The 21,140-nt window shown below is 49.0% G+C and overlaps 1 protein-coding gene across 1 annotated transcript in view; it reads left to right on the top strand.

The window, feature by feature from the left end:
• Positions 1-16,980: 16,980 nt before the first annotated feature.
• ADCY5 (adenylate cyclase 5) overlaps positions 16,981-21,140 on the top strand; it is a 146,166-nt gene continuing 142,006 nt past the window's right edge. The window contains exon 1 of the mRNA XM_042903838.1: positions 16,981-18,700. Coding sequence (XP_042759772.1) covers positions 17,561-18,700 — 1,140 coding nt within the window. The 5' untranslated portion in view covers positions 16,981-17,560. The remainder of the gene's footprint in view (positions 18,701-21,140) is intronic.

The following is a 21,140-nucleotide window of genomic DNA, read 5'->3' as shown; positions in this document are numbered from 1 at the left end:
GATGGAATTACTGGGTCAGAGGTCACCCAGACTTGCAATTTTAGTAGGTACTGTTACACAGCACCAAAGTGTTTGCACACACTTGTATTTTCACTTTCTTGTTTTAGTCATTCTAATGGGCATGTAGTGGTGATTTTAATCATGAGTTAACTGTGATTTTAATGTGCATTCTCTCGATGACTAGTGGGGAGGGGCACCCCTTCCTATGTTTATTGGATTGTTGGGTGTGAATCTAAATAGTTTTATTTCTGTCCTTGATGGGGCTGCTCTAGAGGACTGACCTTCCTCACTCCCAAGGGGGATTTTGGATTTCTGTGGTTCCGCCACAGAATTGCCAATTAAAACAAAACAAGCTACCATCTGTGACAGATACTGCCGACTGCTCCAAGCAGCTTCATCCCCCACCCCCGCATCGCAAGGCTTAAAGCTCCAGGTCAGTCGTGACCCGCCCTCTGCCTGGCACACACACTGGTGTGAGATTGGGAAGGCAGAAGTGTGGCCAAGCATGTGCTTTCGCTCCTGCCACCTTTCTCCTGGCTGGCTCAGTGAGGGGGACATTTGGTTCTCCTGGGGTCCCAGTGGCAGAGACCCGAGGCCCGGGCTCTAGCTTCGTGGGCGTCAAGGGGTGGACAGGCGGCATCCATTTGATGATGCGGATCACTTGGATCGCTGCCGAGGTGGTGGGGTCCTGGAGCTGGCAGATGGGGCCAGTGGCTTCCCACTCCCCCGGTTCTGGGTCATGGCAGAATTGGCAGAGCTCTGGTCAGGTCAGTTCTTCTGGAAGGCACTCCCAGGTGCCCAGCCTACCTCTGCTCCACCAGCCCTTCCAGCGATTTTTGTGAAGTCCTAAATCCCTGTTTTAAATTATTTTCTGCTTCAGATAGCTAGAGTGATTTGCTTTACCTGCAATTAAACTCTGACTGATAAATTGTGATACACTGATACCACCATTTCTTGAAAGAAAAGATAATTTAAGGCCAAAAAATAGGAAGAACATAATCCTAAAATAAAAGAACAGTTTCTTAAGTGTCATTGAATCAGCCCCACGAGAAGTTCATTTCTGTTCTCTTGTTTTGCCAGTGGGAATTTCAACACTAGTGGGCTCTAAAGGAAGAAGTGAGTTTAGAAGAGGAATTTAAAGAAAAGAAATAAAGAGTGGCCCCCGAAATGGGACACGAGGAAGTTGAGAACTACTGGGTTGCCATTTATTGGCTACTTTACTGTAGCACTAAGAGTAATGTGACCCTGGTACAAACAGTATCCTGGACTCATAGATCGCCACAGGGGCACCTGAGTGGCTCAGTTGGTTAAACATCTGACTTCGGCTCAGGTCATGATCTCACGGTTTGTGGGTTTAAGCCCCGCATCAGGCTCTGTGCTGACAGCTCAGAGCCTGGAGCTTGCTTCAGATTCTGTGTCTCCCTCTCCTTCAACCCCTCCCTCACTCACGCTCTGTCTCTCAAAAATAGATAAACATTAAGAAAAAATTAGAATGCCACAAATAGGGGCACCTGGCTGGCTCAGTCAATAGAGCATGCAACTCTTGATTTTGGGGTCATGAGTTCAAACCCCACGTTGGGGGGAGAGTTTATTTCAAAACATATTAATAAAATGAATTCACATATAAAGGAAATGACGGGGCACCTCGGTGGCTCAGTTGGTTAAGCGTCTGACTTTTGATTTTGGCTCAGGTCCTGATCTCATGGGTTCGTGAGATAGAGCCTCTGGTCGGGCTCTGCACTGAGAGCGTGGAGCCTGCTTGGGATTTTCTCTCTTCCTTTGCCTCTACCTCTCTCTCTCTCAAATAAATATTTAAAAAAATAATAATAAATGAAATTCCACAAAGAATACTGTGCCTGTGGGTTCTTTTGCCCTGACCCAGAGTTGAGGGTCAAGAAGAACTTTTGATGAGGAGGAGCATAGGGCAAGAGCCACTACAGCTGTGTCCCAGAAGATAATGATCATTAGGGTGATCATTAGGGATATTTGAGTGGTTATTTGGTAATTTAAATGATAACAGGATTTGAGGGAAACAACTCCTGAGAGGAGAGAGGGGAGCCAGAGTAAGGAGCCATCCAAGAGGACCCGGCTCTGCAGCGGAAGTGGGGAGGAGGTTTGCTGGGTGTTTATTTGGGATCTGGGAGGACCTGCCCGCCATCTTTGCTCTGCTCAGCTGCAGCTGCTCAGGGCTGCAAAGTCCTCAGTGCTGAAGCCTGGCTGGGGAAGGAGGTCTCCAGACTAAATGTCGGGCATGGGCTCTGGAGACAGTGGCAGTAGTTGGGGGTGGATACTTTCAACAGAGTCCAGCTGTAGCCACAAGGAGAGGGGTTGATGCTCCTGTGATGGAACTCTAGAAATGGAAGCACCTTAGTCATCTTTTGGCCCAGTGATGTGCAGTGATGCTTCCTCTCTCTCTCTCTCTGTTTTTTCCTTTTTTAATGGTTTACAATGGAAATTTTCAAATATACACAAAAGTTGAGAGAAGAGTACAATGAACCCCCACGGACCCATCACCCAATGGCAATAGTCATCAACTTGTCAGCCTAGTGATTTTTAAGCTGTTTTAGCCTCTGATTCTCTGCTCTCTTATGTATGTGTAGCTGAATGAAATTGTGAAATCTTTACTATGTGTTTTCCCTATCCCTTTCTCCCATTCAAGCAGATGTGAGGAGAACTGGCAGCACCTAGGAGAACTTAAAGGGTTTCCAAGGGAGGTAAAAGGGAGGGCGCCTGCTGGCTCAGTTGGGAGAGCATGCAACTCATGATTTCGGGGACTCGTGAGCTCGGGATTTTAAGTTCAACCCCCATGTTGAGTATAGAGACTACTTAAAAATAAAATCTTTTAGGGGCGCCTCAGTTTGTTGAGTATCTGACTCTTGATTTCGGCTCAGGTCACGATCTCACAGTTTGTGGGGTCGAGCCCTGCATCAGGCTCTGTGCTGAAAGGAGCCTGCTTGGGATTCTTTCTCTCCCTCTCTCTGACCCTTCTCCATTTGTTCTCTCTCTCAATAAATAAATAATAAAAACATTTTTAAAAATTAAAAAAAAATCTTTAAAAAAAAAGAGAGAGGGAAGGAATCTGCTTTTGTGTGCTAGGGCTTCTAACCAAATACCATCCACTGAGTGGCTTGAACAACAGAAGTTTATTTCTCACAGTCCTGAAGGCCGGAAGTCTGAGGTCACAGTGTCACAGTGCTCGTTCTGTCTGGGGGCTGGGCAAGATCTATTAGCTCCCGGCCTCTTGCCTGGGCTTGCAGATGGCCGTCTTCTCCATGTGTCTTCCTGTCATCTTCCTTCTATGCCTGCTTGTGTCTAAATTTCCCCTTTTTGTAAGGATGCCAATCATATTGGATTAGGACTCACCCGAATGGCCTCATTTTAACTTGATTATCTTTGTAAGGACCCTATCTCCAAATAAGGTCACATTCTGAGGTATGGGGGTTAGGACTCCAACACATCCTTTTTTGGTTGCGGGGGGCGGGCATAATTCGATCTATAACGGGGACTCACTGGCATAGACTGACTGAATGCCTTAAAAAAAAAACACACACACACACAAGAGAAAATTCTCTCCAGGCTCGGAAGGGTTTTCCTGGGATGGGAGGTGGGCTAGAGAGAAGGGTCTGTGGGATGAGGAAGAGAAAGGCAGGGAGGGGACATCGGTCAGCTTCCAAGGGCACTCATGTCCCAGGGATGACACAGAATCAGCAGAGGTAGCTGGACCCACAGGGGACATGGACAGAGACATGGCTTGTGAGTGGACACCCATGTCCCAGAAGTGAGCCACTATCTGAGAGGAGAATTCCAAGAATACTTGGGGTGAAAATTTCATTCACCTTCTGGGAATGGGTCCTGGGAGTCAGAGATTAATTTAGAAATTTAGATAATAAGGGAATTGAGTTTATCTGCACCTGCTGAGTTTGTCAACTCAGAATTATATCTGTCAAACATAAAACAGATGAAAGGACTGTTCTAGGCAGAGCTCGCCCCCCAATCCTGGTCACCGTTGCTATATCCAAAGGCAATACAAGGAACACTAGGATTCCAGGAAGCCCAGTTGGAAAACACTTAGGGTCCCCCCTCCCACCTCCCAAATGAACATACAAGGATATAGAAGCTCAGAAGAGGAAAAGCCCTGCCCTTGTGGACAGGTACAAAACAGGTTAACAGAAGTACCAGACTAGAATCCAAGGCTCTTGATTTCTACCAGCATACTTTCTTGGTGGCTTTCTCAAAAATTTCTCAGGGAGGCTGATAATATGTCTCTACTTCATATCCAGGTCCTCAGAGGTATCTCACTGCACAGTGGGCAGCTGGGGCCCTGAGCCATACTGGAGTGGGCATGGGGTCACCTCCTGGGGCCTTGCCAGATTTTTGTTTTGTTCTAATAGATGTGCAGTGTCCTGTGCTCTTTTGACATGTCCCCATTAATCTTGGAGGGCATCTTTGCTTTCTAGCCCAACGAGACATTCCAGGTTCACCTTGTACTTTCAATACCCCATGAAATTATCCCTGGAATAAGTCATTTATCCCTGGTTCTAACTTGAGTTTTGCCAGCAGTTTCGCAAGAAGAGGATTTGGGAAATCATGACATATTAGGGGGCAAACACCGTTAAGAAGCTACATCTCTAATGTAGATTTGATTATTCTTCGGTCATTCCCCACATACTGAGGCAACTCCTATATCCAGAAATGGCTGAGACCTTCCTCCTTGAACTTGTCTCCAGCATCTTTTAATGCATTCCTTTCTGCTCCAACTATTTAGAGTGGACGCTGTTCTCTGAGATTGGATACCTGACCTAGTTGGATTTGAAAGCAACAACGATCCTATTAACATTAGGAGATAGCGTTCTGGTAGTTTATATCACATAATAATACAGTTAACCTCTGTGGTCATCTTTGATGAAGGTAAGGCTTTGGAGGACAGAGCCACTGCTGAGATAAACCATTGTGGTGAGAATAAGGAATATAAAACCTGGGGTATAGGCTGGTTGCTTCAAACTACACAAAGCAGTTAAAGAAACAAATAACAACCTCAGGTTTTTCCCCCCTTCTTTTTATTTTATTTTTTTAATAATTTTTTAAAGTTTATTTATTTTGAGAGAGAGTGCAAGCAGGGAAGGGGCAGAGGGAGAAAGAGAGAGGCCCAAGCAAGCTCCATGCTGTCAGCTCAGAGTCGGATGTGAGGCTCGAACTCACGAACCTCAAGATCATGACTTGAGCCAAACCAAGAGTTGGACACTTAACTGAGGCACCCAGGTGCCCCTCCCTTCTTCTTTTTAAAAAAGTTTTATATAGAGAGTTCTATGTCAATTATACCTCAATTTAAAAAATAGCTTTATTAGCTATAAATAACTATTAGCTGTAGTGAATTTATTAAAATGGCTAGTATATTGATATAAAATAAACTGCATATATATTTTTTTAATGTTTATTTTTGAGAGAGACAGAGCACAAGCGAGGGAGGGGCAGAGAGAGAGGGAGACACAGAATCTGAAGCAGGCTCCAGGCTCTGAGCTGTCAGCACAGAGCCTGACACAGGACTTGAACTCGGGAATGGCGAGGTCATGACTTGGGCCAAAGTCGGATGCCCAACCGACTGAGTCACCCAGGCGCCCCTGATCTGCTTTCTATCACTATAGATTAGTTTGCATTTTCTAGAATTTTTCTATAAATGGAATAATACAGTATACACTGTCTTTCGTCTGGTTTGTCCCACTCAGGATAATTGTAATCATTTTGAGGTTTATTCATGTTGTTGAATATAACAACGGTTCATCCCTTTTAATTGTCGAGTAGTATTCCACTACATGGATATACCAAATTTATCTATTCAACTGTTGATGGGTATTTGGGTTGTTTCTAAATAAACCCGCTATAACTATTAGTGTATAGGACTTTGTGCAGACATATGCTTATATGCTTTCATGTTTCTTGGGTAAATACCTAGAAGTGAAATAGATAATTATATGGCATGTGTATGCTCAGCTTTTTAAGAAACTGCCAAGATGTTTCCCAGTGGTTGTACCATTTTACATCCACACTAGCAGTGTGTGAGAGTTCCAGGTGTCCCACATCCTGTCCAACACTTTGTATGGTCCCTCCCTCTTGAATTTTCACCATTCCGACAGATGTGTAGTGGTATCTTGTGATTTTAATTTGCTTTTCCCTGAAGACTAATGATATTGAGCATCTTTTCATGTCCTTATACATTATCTATATATTTTCACCCATTTTTGTGAAGCGTCTGTTCAAATCTTTTGCACGTTTTTATTGGATTATTTTCTCATGATTGAGTTAGAGCTCTTGATAGATGCTGAAACCAAATCTTTTATCAGAAATGTGATCTGCAAATAATTTCCCCCAGTTTGTGGCTTATCTTCGCATTCATTTAGCAATGTCTTTTGAAAGTTTTTAATTTTATTGAGGTCTAATTTATCAAGGCATTTTTGAATAATCTGAAAAATAATGATTTTTACTTTTGGTATTATATCAAAGAAATCTTTCTAACCCAAAGTCACAAATATTTTTTCCTGTGTACTCTTCTTATAGCTTTAGGTTTTACATTTAGGTCTATAATAAATTTTGCGTTAATTTTTTGCGTGTATGGTGTGAAGCAGAGGTTGGCAAACTTTTTATGATAGGATCAAGTAGTAAAAGATTTTCAGTGTTGTGGTTCCTCTGATCTCTATCATAACCTCTCAACTCTGTCATGTAGTGGAAAAGCAAGCTGAGACAATAAATAAATGAGTGTGGCTATATTTCAATAAAACTTTATTTATTTTAAGATTTTATTTTTAAGTAATCTCTACACCCAACATGGGGCTCAAACTTATAACGCCAAGATCAAAGAGTCGAATGCTCTACTTACTAAGCCAGCCAGGCGCCCCAAAACTTTATTTATAAAAACAGGGTAATGGACACATTTGGCTCACTGGCCAGAGCTTGCTGACCCCTTTTTCAAACACCAGTGAAACTCCTAGGCAACAGAAGCAGCTCCATCCATGCCTGTCTGTCGGGTCTGGTCCTGCCTTGCTTGAAGATCCTTAGTGACCTCACGTCAGGTAGTACCTTGCAAGAAGATTAACAATTCTTCTCATGCCCCATCTCTATACTTCTTTATTGCTTTCTGACCAATAACAAAGAGCATATTCCTGTATGCCCCCAGAGGACCAGGCAAAATGTCTGACTCAGTTAGAGCTGTCCACAGATTTCAAACAAAGCAAACTGTTAGGTCATTCAACTTCATCCTCTCTGCCTGCTTTGGGTTAACAAAAAAAGTCAAGAAGGTTAGGTCAAATTCTGCCCCTAATGCTGTGTGATATTGATCAAGTCCCTCTACTTCTTCCTCTGCCTCCCCACCTCTGCATCTGTGGGGGCTGGGGGGCGGGGAGCTTTCTCTTAACACTTTCAGTGTTATTGAGTAGTTAAGAATAAGAATACATTTCTTACCCACCTGGTTCATTCTTTACCAGACAATTCCAATGCTGCCTTCTCCTTGAATAGCTTTTAAAGGCTGCTTTCAGTCTTTTAAAAGCACTATACAAATGCAAGGTATTGTTACTATTTTCTCTCTTTAAGTAATTCTAGAAAGCCCAACCCCAGGATTTCACAATCTGTCACTGTCCCTTGGTGCCTCTGCCTGTTGCCAGGGAGAGAGATTATCCCAGCTTGGGGAAGGTCAGCCAGCCCCAGCAAGATTTCTAACACAGCTTGGCTTGCCATGCCATCCCCAATCACAGATCCAAAGTCAGTGACACAGAGACGGGACCAGACCACTCCAAGGCCATACAGAGTGGCCACTGAGAGAAGAAAAAGCACTCAGCACCACTCAAGCTCCTCACGGGCCACAGTGATCACCACCCACGCCTGCAGGAGGGCGCAGGTCTCCAGTCTGCCCAGCAGACAGACTGCGGTCTGTCAGAATCCTGCAAGAGGGAATGTCTTTTGCGAGTGGAGACCTCATCTGCATGGCCCTGGGGGCCCTGCTTTGAACACAGCAGAGATGAAAGAGCGGATCTTCCAGACTACTAGAGGAACTGGTACACACTCAGTACAGACATAAAAATATTTATCACAGTCATCCATAAATGTATGCAAAAACTTGAGACCTAGAAATGTACCTCATTCCATGCTTACCTCTAAAATGGACCTCTCTATTTATTAAGAATAAATTTATGACTTGGCTAAATTAAGAATGACTCCAATTTTACATAACGGTGAATAATTTGAAAAGAAATTTCACATCATCGTCCTGAGCCTTATAACAAGTCATCAAGGGAAGTAGGAAAGCATTGGTATTCTTGCTGGCTGTGGTCTGCAGTTCAGAGAGGTGAAGTCACCATAGGATATAGCACAGCCAGAAATTAGTTGAACTGGTGTAGAACCTCCAGGTGTTCTGACTCCAGGCTTAGAGCTCTTCCTTAGTTGAATTGGATCTGCCAACCAATAGGGAGACAGCTGTTAGGGCCAGATGGGGGGTTCACATCCAGCCCTCAGCTCCCCTCTTCTTACCTTGCAACATTGCTCCTGGTTTATAAAACAAGCACATTAGGGAGTAAGCAGTGTACTTTCTTTACAAAAGGATTTGCCATAGAGAATTCTGAATAGTAATCTCCCCAAGGGCATCTGAAAAAGGTTCAAACTATAAAAGTGGAATGTAAACACAGTCTGGAGAGATATCATTATACTGTATAAGGTTCATATACATAGTCAATTATGTGTGCAGATAGCCATTGGGATAATTTAAGACAAGATGGGACAAAATGACCTCTGTAGGGTATAGGGGCACTTGCCTCTGTGCCTTCTCTCTTAGATTCAATAAAGTAGTTATGGACTGTGTGTGTGTGTGCGTGTGTGTGTGTGTGTGTACTCATAGGAAAGGGTATATACATAGTGAGGGAAAGCCTGGCTTTAACTACCAAAGCTGAAGTTCAATGATGCTGTCTTCCAAGAAGGTTGCCTTTGACTTTTCTAATGAAAAATTAATAGGCACTTACTTGCTGCTGCCTTTAATTACATTTGCTAGAGACAAGTGTCTGCCAACCAGCATGGCTCTGGCTATCTTCTTTGCTGGATCCGCTCTCAGCAAAGCTCATTGGTTTGGGAAAAGAAAGGGCGCCATTTTGGCTGAGAACTTGAAGAGGCAGAAACATCAATGGGTGATGGTTGTATCATGTTTTTTACAAGTGGGTCCCAATCCATTAGCATTCACCTGACAGTGAAGATGATCCCAAAACATCCTGGTAGAGCATGGATCAGAATTCTAAACCTGTGGGCTGAGGACTATGAAGAACTGAGGAGATCTTAAAAGAGGACCACTAAACCCTGTCTGTAGGCATAATAAACATGTTTCCCCTACAGATACAGAACCATTTTTCTAACATGTGGATGCTATTGTGACTAATAAAGTATCAATTCACTTAAATCAATTACTAAATTTATAATACCCTTTTCCCATTATGTATTTTCTTAATTAAAATTGGGGTCCATGAAATTTTTTTACCTTAAAAATGGACCTTCAAAAGGAAAAAAAAAAGTTACCATCACACAGGAAAAAACTAGAAACTTCTGTAATTGTAAAGCAGGGTTACTGAAGGAATGGTCTTTCTGGACCTCACCTTTCCCCCCATTTTCTAACTGTTTTATTGAGATATAATTTGCATTCCATCAAGTTCAGTCATTTCACGTGTGTAATGCAGTGGTTTTTAATATCTTTACAGAGTTGTAGAACCTTCGCCACAATCTTAGGACAGCTTTCTCCATCTCGCTGTATTCATTAGCAGTTGTCCCCCTTCTCCCCTGCCCCCAGCTCTAGGCAACCACTCACTGGTCTATTCTTCTGTCCCTATAGATTTGCCTCTTTTGGACATCCCATATAAATAAGATCATACCATAGGGGGTCTTTTGTGACTGGAGGAATGCTTTAAATCCTCAGAACTCCATCCAGTCTTTGTTATCCAACTTCTATGCATACTTAAGGTCCTTCTCAACCCTCCCCAAAGTCTTTCTTGCTCCCCCAGCCCAGGGATGTTCTTCTCCTATTAGTTCACAGCGCTTGTTTGGAGTGTTCAAGAAGCACCGGGCACAAGCTGCATGACATACTCTCTGCTGACGTGGCCCTGCTGTGCAGCTCTGTGATTCCCTCACCTTTGACTTCTTGAGGGTACCATCTTGCTGGCCCATGACTTGAGCTCCTCCCACTCAACTGTGCCCAGCACAGTTTTCTGCTTGAAATGGAGAATCGGTTTATGTGTGTTGAAAGAATAAATGACTCATGGGAATGTTTCCAGACATTTAGGATAAAGTGCAAGAAAGAAAGCAAATCAAGAACAGGAACCAAGATAAAGTGTGAAATGTGGGCATTAGAGTCCACAGGGTTGGCAGTTGCCCGTCAAGTGTGATCTAGCATTGACTGGACGGCATTAAAAGGCCCTGGGCAGCAAAGGGTCACTCACTTACCTCCAGTAGCAACTAAAAGAACGTATTAGTCACTTCTTCAGCTCTGAAGGCATTAACCGCCTCCATTAAAATGCAAATGTCAACACCTGGAAGAGTGGCAGATCGAGCTATTATCAGCCATTTCCACCTCAGCTACAATCTGAGCTCTTTGAATATTTCCTATTCCCTGAGGCCCAGAGGTTTGGAAGAGTGTAGGGTCCGGAAGAATCTAGGGCCTGGTTCCCTACGGCCAGTTGCAAACTTCTTACCAACCTGGATTTCCAAGCCAAGGAAGACGGAGGTCAAGAGTCAGAGGGCTGATATCCTCGGTTCCTCCTCAGAACTCCTGGTGGGGAGTGGGCCAGAGTGGAGAATGGCTCCCAGGGACCTCAGGGACTTCAGCCACCCATGTCCTGAGCCTCCAAGGATGACCTACCCTCAAGACACTCAGTGCTCCATCCTGTTAGCAACTCTCTGATTTGTTGATGAGTTAGCTCTTTGTGGTAAAGGTAAATCATCTAGTTTGAAGGGTGGGGCTTACTGTTAAAAGGCAAATATCCAGGTGAGAGTGACACGCTTTTGGGAAAGGGTGATCTTTAAGATTCTTTCACCTTACATAGAGACCTAGGGGTCTTAGAGTTCCTTAATTCCTTGTGAAGAACTCATTACAGGGCAGGGCAAAGTTCATTTGTGACCCTGATGTCCTAACTGGCTTTCATTTCTGCCCTCTTTCTTCCTGCTCCCAGGCACCCAAGCCCTTTTCTGCTTCCACGTGCCTTGGGAAATGCTCGGTGGTTCCAGGCATTCTCTCCTTTCTCTCCTTCACTCATCCTAAACAGCAAGCATCCATTCTCTTCGTGCTCCCCAGCCTTGGTTGGGCATTAGTGGCGGAAGCCTTCTGATCAAACTCACTCACATTGACTTGATAAAAATGAACAGTCCTGGCATGAATCCTTCAGTCTTCAAGAGGTATCTGCATTCATTTTTTCAACTGCTTTATTGCAATATAATTTACATACCATAAAGTTCACCTGGTGGTTTAAACTGTGAAATTCAATGCTTTTAATGTATTTTTCAAGCTGTACAATCATTACCATAATCTAACTTTCGAACATCTTCATAACCCCCCAAAAGAACTCTTGTGCCCATTAGCCATCACTCCCCATTCCCGCCCATCCCCAGGCCTAGGCAACCATTGATCTGCTTTTTTGTCTCTAGATTTTTGCATTCATATTTTTTTAATATTTATTTTTTATTTTAGAGAGCATGAGCAGGAGAAAGGGGCAGAGAGAGAGAGAGAGAGAAAATCCTAAGCAGCTCCACACTCAGCATGGAGACCCACTTGGGATCCCACAACTGTGGGATCATGGCCCAAGCCGGAATCAACTGACTGAGCCACCCAGGCACCCCTGCCTTCATTTTTAGAGAATGACTGTCATCCCAAAGCATGACTATCTAATAGAATTTTAGGCAGTGTGAGGGAAGGTGTTTTTAGGTAGGGGAGTCTTACTGATACCCACTTCTACAAATATTTCCAAATATTCTAAAATATGAATATTCTAATGTCCAAAACAGAAATATTCTTCCAGAAAGAAACCTGGGAGAGTGAAGAACGAAATCCTAAAGGGTCACTGAGGCACAAAGGAGAAGATGGCTGGAGGGAGGAGGGGGTGTCAGCAGATCTCCTGAAGGAGCTGCAGTGCCCTAAGGTGTGTGGTCACCTCACCTCTACAAACCAAGCACTCATTTCAGAAAGTGGCGTTGGGTCAGCCCCTCTCTGATGACAACAGCCGAGGGCACATCCTGGAAGTGGTCAACAAAACCTTTGCCTTTTGTTCCTCTCTCGGTTTTCTTCTGAGCTTAAGGACTCCTCCTGTTCATAGGGGTTGACCCCTGGGTTTCAGCCCTCCACAGGTATCTGCCAACCAGCACCTCGCTCCCATCATCTCACTTCGGGGCTCAGTCTACCTGTGCTGTGCAATCTTACTGGGCCCCTAAGCTCTTGGATCTTGTTTTCCCAGTCTAGTTACATCATTGCCAGAGTTTGCCTCCTGAAACATAATGGGTCAGAACACTCTTGTCCCCAAATTCCGGGGCTCTTTAAACTGAAAGCCCACCTTCCCTCTGCAAGGCATTCAAGAATCCAACCCACCTCTCCATCTTCGTCCACTGTTGCCAGTTGCAACCTGCCCTCCCCTGCAGAAGACTCCATTCCGCTCCCTATTCCTCAGATGTACCATTTGTTTACCAACAAACAGTTATGGGGCGCCTCCTCTGTGCCAGACACCCAGCTAAGCACGGGGCACAAGAATAAGATACCAACTCTGCCAACTCTCCTTGAGGAGTTCAGCTGACAGTGGAGACAGTTCTGAAAACAACTTAAGATGATACAATGTGACAAGTGCTATAATAGAGATAAAAGCAAGGTGTGCTGGGAGCTGAGGAGGAGGGAGTGCCTAACAGCCTGGGTGAGGCACTGGAGAGAGTTTCACAGAGGTACCATAAATGCTATTTGTGCAGAGTAGAAAAGGTGATCTTTACAGAGGCTTAAGGAGCAATTCAGGGTGGTTGGATGACATGGGGAAGTGGTTGGCAGTGAAAGCAGGCAGGTAGGAAGAGGCTGTTTTGTGGACAATTTTCAGTTAGGGGGTGTGACAGGCATGATCAAAGTGGGGGACAAAGTGGAAGACAGATTGAGGGCAAGAAGGATGGAGGAAGAAGAGAGCTGGAGATGGTTCAGGCGAGGAGCAGGGAGGATGTGGGTGAAGATAGTAGCTAGAGAATGTGGAAGGAGACAGATGTGTAACGATGAGGGTAGCGCAGCAGGACTCTGGGACAGGGATAGGGATCGAGGAGGGTTCGCCACTCCAAGACCAGGGAGATTGGGGGATGGTCATTCCACAAGTGGTGAAAAAACAGGGTGAGCAGACTTTTTAGGAGACTCCCTGACCTTTTAAACAAACTGAATCTGCCCCTGGTGGGTACCAAGGAGCATCCACGGGGAGCTCTCCAGTGGACAGGGCTAAGCCTGGAATAGGCAAGGGACGCAGGGGCTGAAGATAAGAATTTCAGAAATACCTTAAGGAAAAAAATGTTTATCCTCTGACCCAGCAATTCTACTTGTAGGAATTTCTCCTAAGGATATAAAGATGGGTGTGAAGATTTCTCTGCAAAAATGCTCATTGTTTATAACAGTAGAAGAGTGGAAACTTTTTATAAACTGTTGTGACAGTGAAAAATGTCCAACAGTAGGGGATTGGCTAACTAAATTATGCTGTTTTCATGCAATGGAATTCTGTTTGGACAATAAAATGGATATTATAGATGAATGCTTGCCAATATGAAAAATGCAATATTTAGCACAGTATTTAGCTAAGTAGAAAAATGCAGATTCTAAAACTATTTGCACAGTAAAAGCCCTATTTTTTGTTAAGGAAAAAATTAAGATCTACATGGTATGATTATGAATGTGTTTTGTTTGCTTTGTCTTTTTTGGGGGGGTTAGGTTTTCTACTTTTAACCATACATAGCTCTTTTGGTAAGATGATGGTTATTTTTAAACATTTGAATAAAATGCAAAGGAATGAACTAGGGAGAGCTTCAGAGAATAAGAGGATCAAGGACGGAACCCAATCACCTTGATACCTCTGGCCATTTGGCTTCGGTCCATGCACTTGCCTCTCTGGGCGTCTCTCATACCATATATGCTGCAGGAAGTGAGGTAGAGTATAAGGGGCAGGCTGTACTTAGGTTCCATTCTGCTACAGACTACGGGCCTTGATTTCTCTAAGTCACAGTTTTCTCATCTTTACAGTGGGGAGAATAATGTCTTCCTCAAAATGTTTATTGATATTTACAGATATGTAGTAAGTAGTTGCTTACTAAACATCAGTCCATTCTTCCTTTCTTCTTACTTATCCCTCTGCTAGCCCCAGATTCACCTCCAGAGTCTTTTTAAAAAACATTTTAAAAAGTTTATTTATTTATTTTTTGAGAGAGAGGGAGAGACAGAAAACCAAGCAGGTTTCACACTGTCAGTGCTGAGCCCGATGTGGGGCTTGAACTCACAAACTGTGAGATCATGACCTGAGATGAAATCAAGTGCTGGATGCTTAATCAACGAAGACACCCAGACACCCCTCCAGTCTTTTTTTTTTTTTTTTCCTTCACAATGGGAAGTAATTCCCCTTCTCCCCCTCTCTCAATTCCCAAAATGACTGAACTGGAGCTCTAAACCGAAGTTAGTGGCCAGCTCCTCTCCCTCCCTGATTGTAACCAGAGTTAGGTCATCTCTTTATCCCTGGATCACCTAGCACAGTGCTTTTTGCACATAGCAGTGCTCTGCAAATGTTTGTTGACTAAATTTCATGGTGTTTTTTTTATGACTTAGCTAACCATGGATTGATTATTCAAAGGCTAAATTACTCAAGGGTTATCTTACTCAGATCTCTCCAAATGTTTCTCCTCCCAATTTGTAACTCTGGCAAGGCTTGTCTTGCAATCTGCAAAGAGATGACCAACAGAGAGAGGGAGAGAGAGAGAGAGAGAGAAAGGGAAGATCATTCAGATTCCAGGCTCCTTGTCAGAAGCTCTGCAGAGAGAGCTGGAGGAAGAAGACCAAAGTGAAGGTTGTTTCTCTCTCCAGTAGAGGTGTGGTCTCCCACCCCTCCCACTGTTTGGACTGACAGAATTTCCACTAGAACAGCCTAGGGGCAAGGGGAATTGGGTAGGTACATCTTCCACAGACCAAGATCCTCCTTGATCCGCAGTAAGTCCTTTTCTCCACTCCTGCCTCTTTGTGACTAGTGCTGGGCAGGAGTATCTGGTCATTCGTTGTCCAGCGGGAACCCCGCTTTGCTCCGGGTTACCAGCTTGCTAGGTAGGGGAGGCAGTTTGGTGCTGATGGGAGATCTTTCGGTCGCAAGTTAGGGAACTCGTGTGGCCACGGCAAGTTGATGACACTCCTGAAGCCTGTTTCGGATCTATAAATCGGGAATAGTCACATGTCTCCTGGTCTCTGTCACATCCCAGGGCTACTGAGGGAAACCAAATGAGATTTTTTAAATGTGTGAACAGGCAAAAACTCTTCACAAACGCCAGGTGTTCCTAGCGCTGTCTGAAGGGCTCTCTCTCGGAAACTACCCACCAAAGCGTTCCTGTCCGCCCCGCCCTGGCTGCATCAGCCTCACCCACTGCATCTCCATCTTTTCCGTCACCGTCCTCCTGCGTCTCAGAAATCCTCAATTTCTCCATCTCCCCCGTCCATTTCCGGGTCTGGCTCTCCGGTCCCTCCGGGGACTCTGGTCTCCCGCTCCCAGCGGCAGTCGCGGTCGGGGCGCCCCCAGCCCGGTGCGCCCTCCTTTGGCACTGCCGCCCGGCCAGAGAATCGCCCAATAAGAGCGCGGGAGTCAAGTCTGACAGCTCAGGAAGCGGCCAATCGAGCCCGGCCAGGGAAGGGGGGCGCAGCGCGGGGGCTGAAGTTGGGTTGAATGGGGGGGGGGGGAGGGGGATTAAAAGGGGATACAAAAGAGGGGAGCTTGGACTAGGGGCGCAAGAACCCAAGCGGGGGTGGGGGGGAGGACCGCACGCCACCCAGGTCCGGCGTAGGGACAGCGGGCTGGACCAGGCTCCAGGAGCCAGGGAGGGAGGGGGCGCGGCGAGAAATTTAGGTGAGGAAGGGGAACTGGGGCCCCCGCGGCCCCGAGCGCCTCACGGGGCCTGGCCTGAGGATGCCGGCGGGGCGCAGAGGCGGGGGCCGCGGCCCGGCGGGGGGCGGAGGCGGCCGCGCGCCGCTGTGAGCCGAGGCCGGAGCGGCGCGGGGGGCGGGGAGGCGGCGGGAGGAGGGGATGCGGAGGGCTCTCCGGCGGCGGCGGCGGCGGCGGCAAGCGGGCGAGAAGGGAGGAGCGGCGCGAGCGGCCGGAGCGGCGCAGGGCCCGAGGCGTGCATGGCGCGCCCTGAGCCCGGCTCCCGCGGGCCTCCCCGGAGCGCCCCCGGGCCGCAGCAGCTCTTGGGCGGACCCCTCTCGGCCGGCTGCATCTGAGCCCCGGCCCTCGATCTCTGGATGCCGTACTCCCCGGGAGAAGCCCGCCTGCTTTGGGGCAGAACGGCGGCGGCGCTGCGCCGGATTCCGCCCTCCGCCTGGTCCTTCTGCGCCCGGCCGCGGTGGGCCCGCAGCCGGCGGCGAGGAGCCTAGGGCTTGCGGAGTCGGCGAGGCAGCCCTCCTGGGCCAGCGGGTCCGGGCCAGCCCCGCTCCGTTTGGGGGGAAGGGGGAGGCGAGAGGGGAAGGGCCGCGCCGCAGGAGCCGGTCCTCGCCCCCGCCCCCTGCGCGGACGCGCTGAAAGCTCGGCTCGGCTTTCGCGGGGGCCTCGCTCCCACTCTCTCCGCGGGAGGTGGGGGATGCGGGCGACGGCCCCCCTGGGCTCTAGGACCCACCCCCCAGGGCCCCGGCGCTGTTGCTCCGCCCGCCGCCCCCTCCCCCGTCCTCTCCACCCCCCATCCCACCTCCCCACCCCTCGTAAGAAAATAATGCTGCCTGGCGCCCACACCTCCCAGTCGCTCCTAGTCCGCCGCGAGGAAAGGGTGCCCGCTCGGTCTCCACGCCGGGACCCCAGCCTCGCCGCCCTAGCCGCCGCCTCGCCGCGTGTGCCGCTGGGCCCCGCTTAGGCAGAATCTGCGAACGCCGCGCCCCGGCATTGCCAGCCCGGGAGAGGCGCCGCCCGCAAGGACACCTCTCCGTCCCGCCTCGTCCGCAACTCCGGTCCTCGTCGAGCTCGACGCGAACCAGGAGTCCGGACGTCCCTCTGCGCGCGGCGCAGCCACTCAAGCAGACCCAGCTGCCCCAGCTCGGAGCCAACTCCATCTCGGACCTGGGACTCCAGACGCGGATTCTCAGCCACTTCTCACCTCGGGGCTGTGCCTGCCTCCCCGCTTGTCCTCCTGCTGCCCTGCTTCTCCGCTCAGGACGGGGGTGCCAAGATGCCCCGCTGCTGCGCAGGGCCCCGGGCCGCCCTCGACGTGTGACCCCAGCCTGGTCCCCCTGCTCGGCCGTCCGCCGTCCCCTTGGAGACCCCCGGCCCGGCCCCCGGGGGAGGAGGAAGAAGACGACGAAGCCGAGGGGGGGATGTCCGGCTCCAAAAGCGTAAGCCCCCCGGGCTACGCGGCGCAGACAGCGGCGGCGCCGGCGTCCCGGGGAGGCCCGGAACATCGCTCGGCGTGGGGGGAGGCCGATTCCCGCGCCAATGGCTACCCCCACGCCCCCGGGGGTTCGACCCGCAGCTGCACCAAGAAACCCGGGGGGGCGGTGACCCCGCAGCAGCAGCAGCAGCAGCGCCTGGCTAATCGTTGGCGCAACGACGACGACGACGATCCTCCGCTGAGTGGTGACGACCCTCTGGCCGGGGGCTTCGGCTTCAGCTTCCGCTCCAAATCTGCTTGGCAGGAGCGCGGCGGCGACGACTGCGGTCGCGGCAGCCGCCGGCAGCGGCGGGGCGCGGCCGGCGGGGGCAGCACCCGGGCGCCCCCTGGGGGCGGCGGTGGCGGCTCGGCCGCGGCTGCGGCCGCAGCGGGCGGGACCGAGGTGCGCCCTCGCTCGGTGGAGCTGGGCCTGGAGGAGCGGCGAGGCAAGGGCCGCGCGGCGGACGAGCTGGAGGCCGGTGCCGGTGCCGTCGAGGGCGACGAAGGGTCAGGGGATGGCAGCAGCTCGGCCGGCTCAGGCGCGGGGCCCGGCTCAGTGCTGTCGCTGGGCGCCTGCTGCCTGGCGCTGCTGCAGATATTCCGCTCCAAGAAGTTCCCGTCGGACAAACTGGAGCGGCTGTACCAGCGCTACTTCTTCCGTCTGAACCAGAGCAGCCTCACTATGCTTATGGCCGTGCTGGTGCTCGTGTGCCTCGTCATGTTGGCCTTCCACGCGGCGCGGCCCCCGCTCCAGCTGCCCTACCTGGCAGTGCTGGCGGCCGCGGTGGGTGTCATCCTTGTCATGGCTGTGCTCTGTAACCGCGCCGCCTTCCACCAGGACCACATGGGCCTGGCCTGCTACGCGCTCATCGCCGTGGTGCTGGCTGTCCAGGTGGTGGGCCTGCTGCTGCCCCAGCCGCGCAGCGCCTCGGAGGGCATCTGGTGGACCGTGTTCTTCATCTACACCATCTACACGTTGCTGCCTGTGCGCATGCGGGCCGCGGTACTCAGTGGGGTGCTGCTGTCTGCCCTCCACCTGGCCATCGCCCTGCGCACCAACGCCCAGGACCAGTTCCTGCTCAAGCAGGTAGGAGCCCACCTGGTCGCAGGGACTAGATCGTGGGGTGGGCAGGCCTTGGCCTGACGCCAAAGAGAAGTAACTCATCACCTTTAAAGTGGTGAAAAGAGCCAGAGAGACACGGCTGTGCCAGCTGTGGGGTGTCTTCAGAGCCTTTTAACCCTTTCTGAGCCCCAGCGTGTTCATTTACAAAAAAGATGTCCTTGTATTATTTGTAATGTTCCTGGCCCCTAGAAGACATGTAGCCATCATTGTGAGGATGCAAGTGAGGAAGGAGAGTTGGAGGAGAAAATTCTATGGAAAGGTCCCCGTTCCTTTCCTTGTCCCTGTGTAGAAAAGGCTCCTCATAAAGGTGGCTTGGACCCTGCAGCAGCCTCTCCATCCTGGTTTGTTAAGGATTCCTGGATAGAGGGTTGGGGAGGGGAGCCCCTGGGTGCCCCTTGCCCAGTCTTAAGGAGGAGAAATGATAACCCTGCCAGTTGTCTGAGGCTGGGGATTTGGGAGCTGGAGATATACCCGAACTTGTGGGAGGACTGACAAGTTTGCTTTGTTTACAAAAGTGCCCTAAAGCCAAAAAAGCTGCCTTTAGCAAAGGTAGGAAGGAACCTCTGTGTGTGGCGGTGTTCTGGCCTGAGCGGAAAGCTAGTGCTGGGTGGCATGACCCCTTCCCTTGGGTGCTCCTTGTTATTGCTTGTGGCAGGGGCAGTGCTTTTTATCCCTGCTGAGACTGGTTCCATGAGCTCAGAATGGTGGGCTCTGGAGGAAGTAAAACCTCTGCCTGGTTAACTGGTGACTCCACTGAAGGCTTCTGGGAGAGAGGTGTGCTTGCTCTCCTGACCGCTGGTGAGACTGGCCCCTCTGACATGCACGCCTCCCAGTAGCAGTTGCCTTGTCTGGAGCTCCAGGGGCTTCATCCATTGACCCCTGCTGAGCCTAGTTGTTTTAGTGCAGCTTGGCTGTGAGAGTCAGGGGGCCCTTGATGCAGGCTAGTCTCTCAACCGTGGACCCTGCTCTGCACCCCATACCTCTCTCTGGGTGTGTGTGTCCTCTGAGAGAACCTCTAACCATACTCCGTTGGCACTGCCTTCCTTCTTCTCCCCACTTCTCATGCCTTTTCTCAGACTTTGATCATGTTGAGTACTGCCTCTTCCTTGACGGGTTTTCCTGTGCCCCCAGCTTCCTGGGTGTGATACTCTCCCACAGGGAATAGCACAGTATGGGCTTCAGGGAGCTGGGCTCTAGCTCTACCTCCAAAGTACTCTGTGACTGAAAGGAAGGGGATCTGCAACCTCTTTGAGCCCCAAGATATTTTCTCGAAAATGAAAGAAATGTGTATGCCCCTTCCAGTTGCAACCTCTGTGCCAAGCCTCACCCCTCACCTCCTGCTCAGGGGCTCCTCCTTCCATTCCAGGCACCCTGGCCTCTCCCCCTACTGCATGGTTAACGACAGAGTCAGAACCACAGAGTGGAGCACTTCCTTACTTTCCAGTGCCCATTGGTTTTGCTCCCCATCCAACGTAAGCTCCTTGGATGCAGGAATCCTGTGTATGTTTTTTTCTTTTCTACCCTCTCTCCCTTGTCTAGGACATTTCAGGATACTTAGTAGGGATTTAATAACTACTTGCCAACTTGGTGGTGTTCCAGTGAGTGGAGTAGGAGGGGTAGTTGAAGCTTAGTTGAAGTTTTTATGATCTGGGATCAGAAGGAAAAAAATCTTCAGAGATCAGCTTTGAACTTGAGAGAGGAACCTACTGAGAGGTGATATATATATATATATATATATATATATATATATATATATATATACATATACATATGCATGTATATATACATATACATATATAGGTGTATGTGTGTGTGTGTGTACACACACACACACACACACACACACACACATATACCTCCTTGCCCAGTCTCAAGGAGGAGAAATGATAACCCTGCCAGTTGTCTGAGGCTGGGGATTTGGGAGCTGGAGATATACCTGGAGATATATACATATATATATATATATATATATATATATATATATGTTAACTACTATTGTTAGTGCTTATAAAACCTCCAACTCCTTCTGACTTGAGGACCCAGGCGATCATGGATGTTGTATCTTTGGGTGTTGGTCCTGGCTTGGATGGGACGCAGGTTGCTCGGATGGGTGTAGTTTTTCTACAGAGGGAAGGGCATGTCATCCACATGGAGAAGCAGAGATTTCCAGGATCATTCGGGCTATTTTTCTGAACCAGCCCTAGGCAATCCTGGATGCATGGGTTCATGAGACTGGAGTCAGTTCCCAGGAAAGGAGTGCTGGGCCTCGGGAGCTCCAACCCCATCTTCGCATGAAAATGCTGTGGCAACAGCAGAGTGACTGTCTGACTTCTTTCTCAGGCAAACCTCTCTCCCTTCTCTCCCTACCTTTACCACCTCCCATCCCATGCTGCTTTTCCGCATT

This window comes from Panthera leo, chromosome C2 (genome assembly GCF_018350215.1).
Source record: "Panthera leo isolate Ple1 chromosome C2, P.leo_Ple1_pat1.1, whole genome shotgun sequence".
Taxonomy (NCBI): Eukaryota; Metazoa; Chordata; class Mammalia; order Carnivora; family Felidae; genus Panthera; species Panthera leo.
The sequence above is the reverse complement of the archived record's forward strand: the minus strand, read 5'-3'. Positions and strand labels throughout refer to the sequence as shown.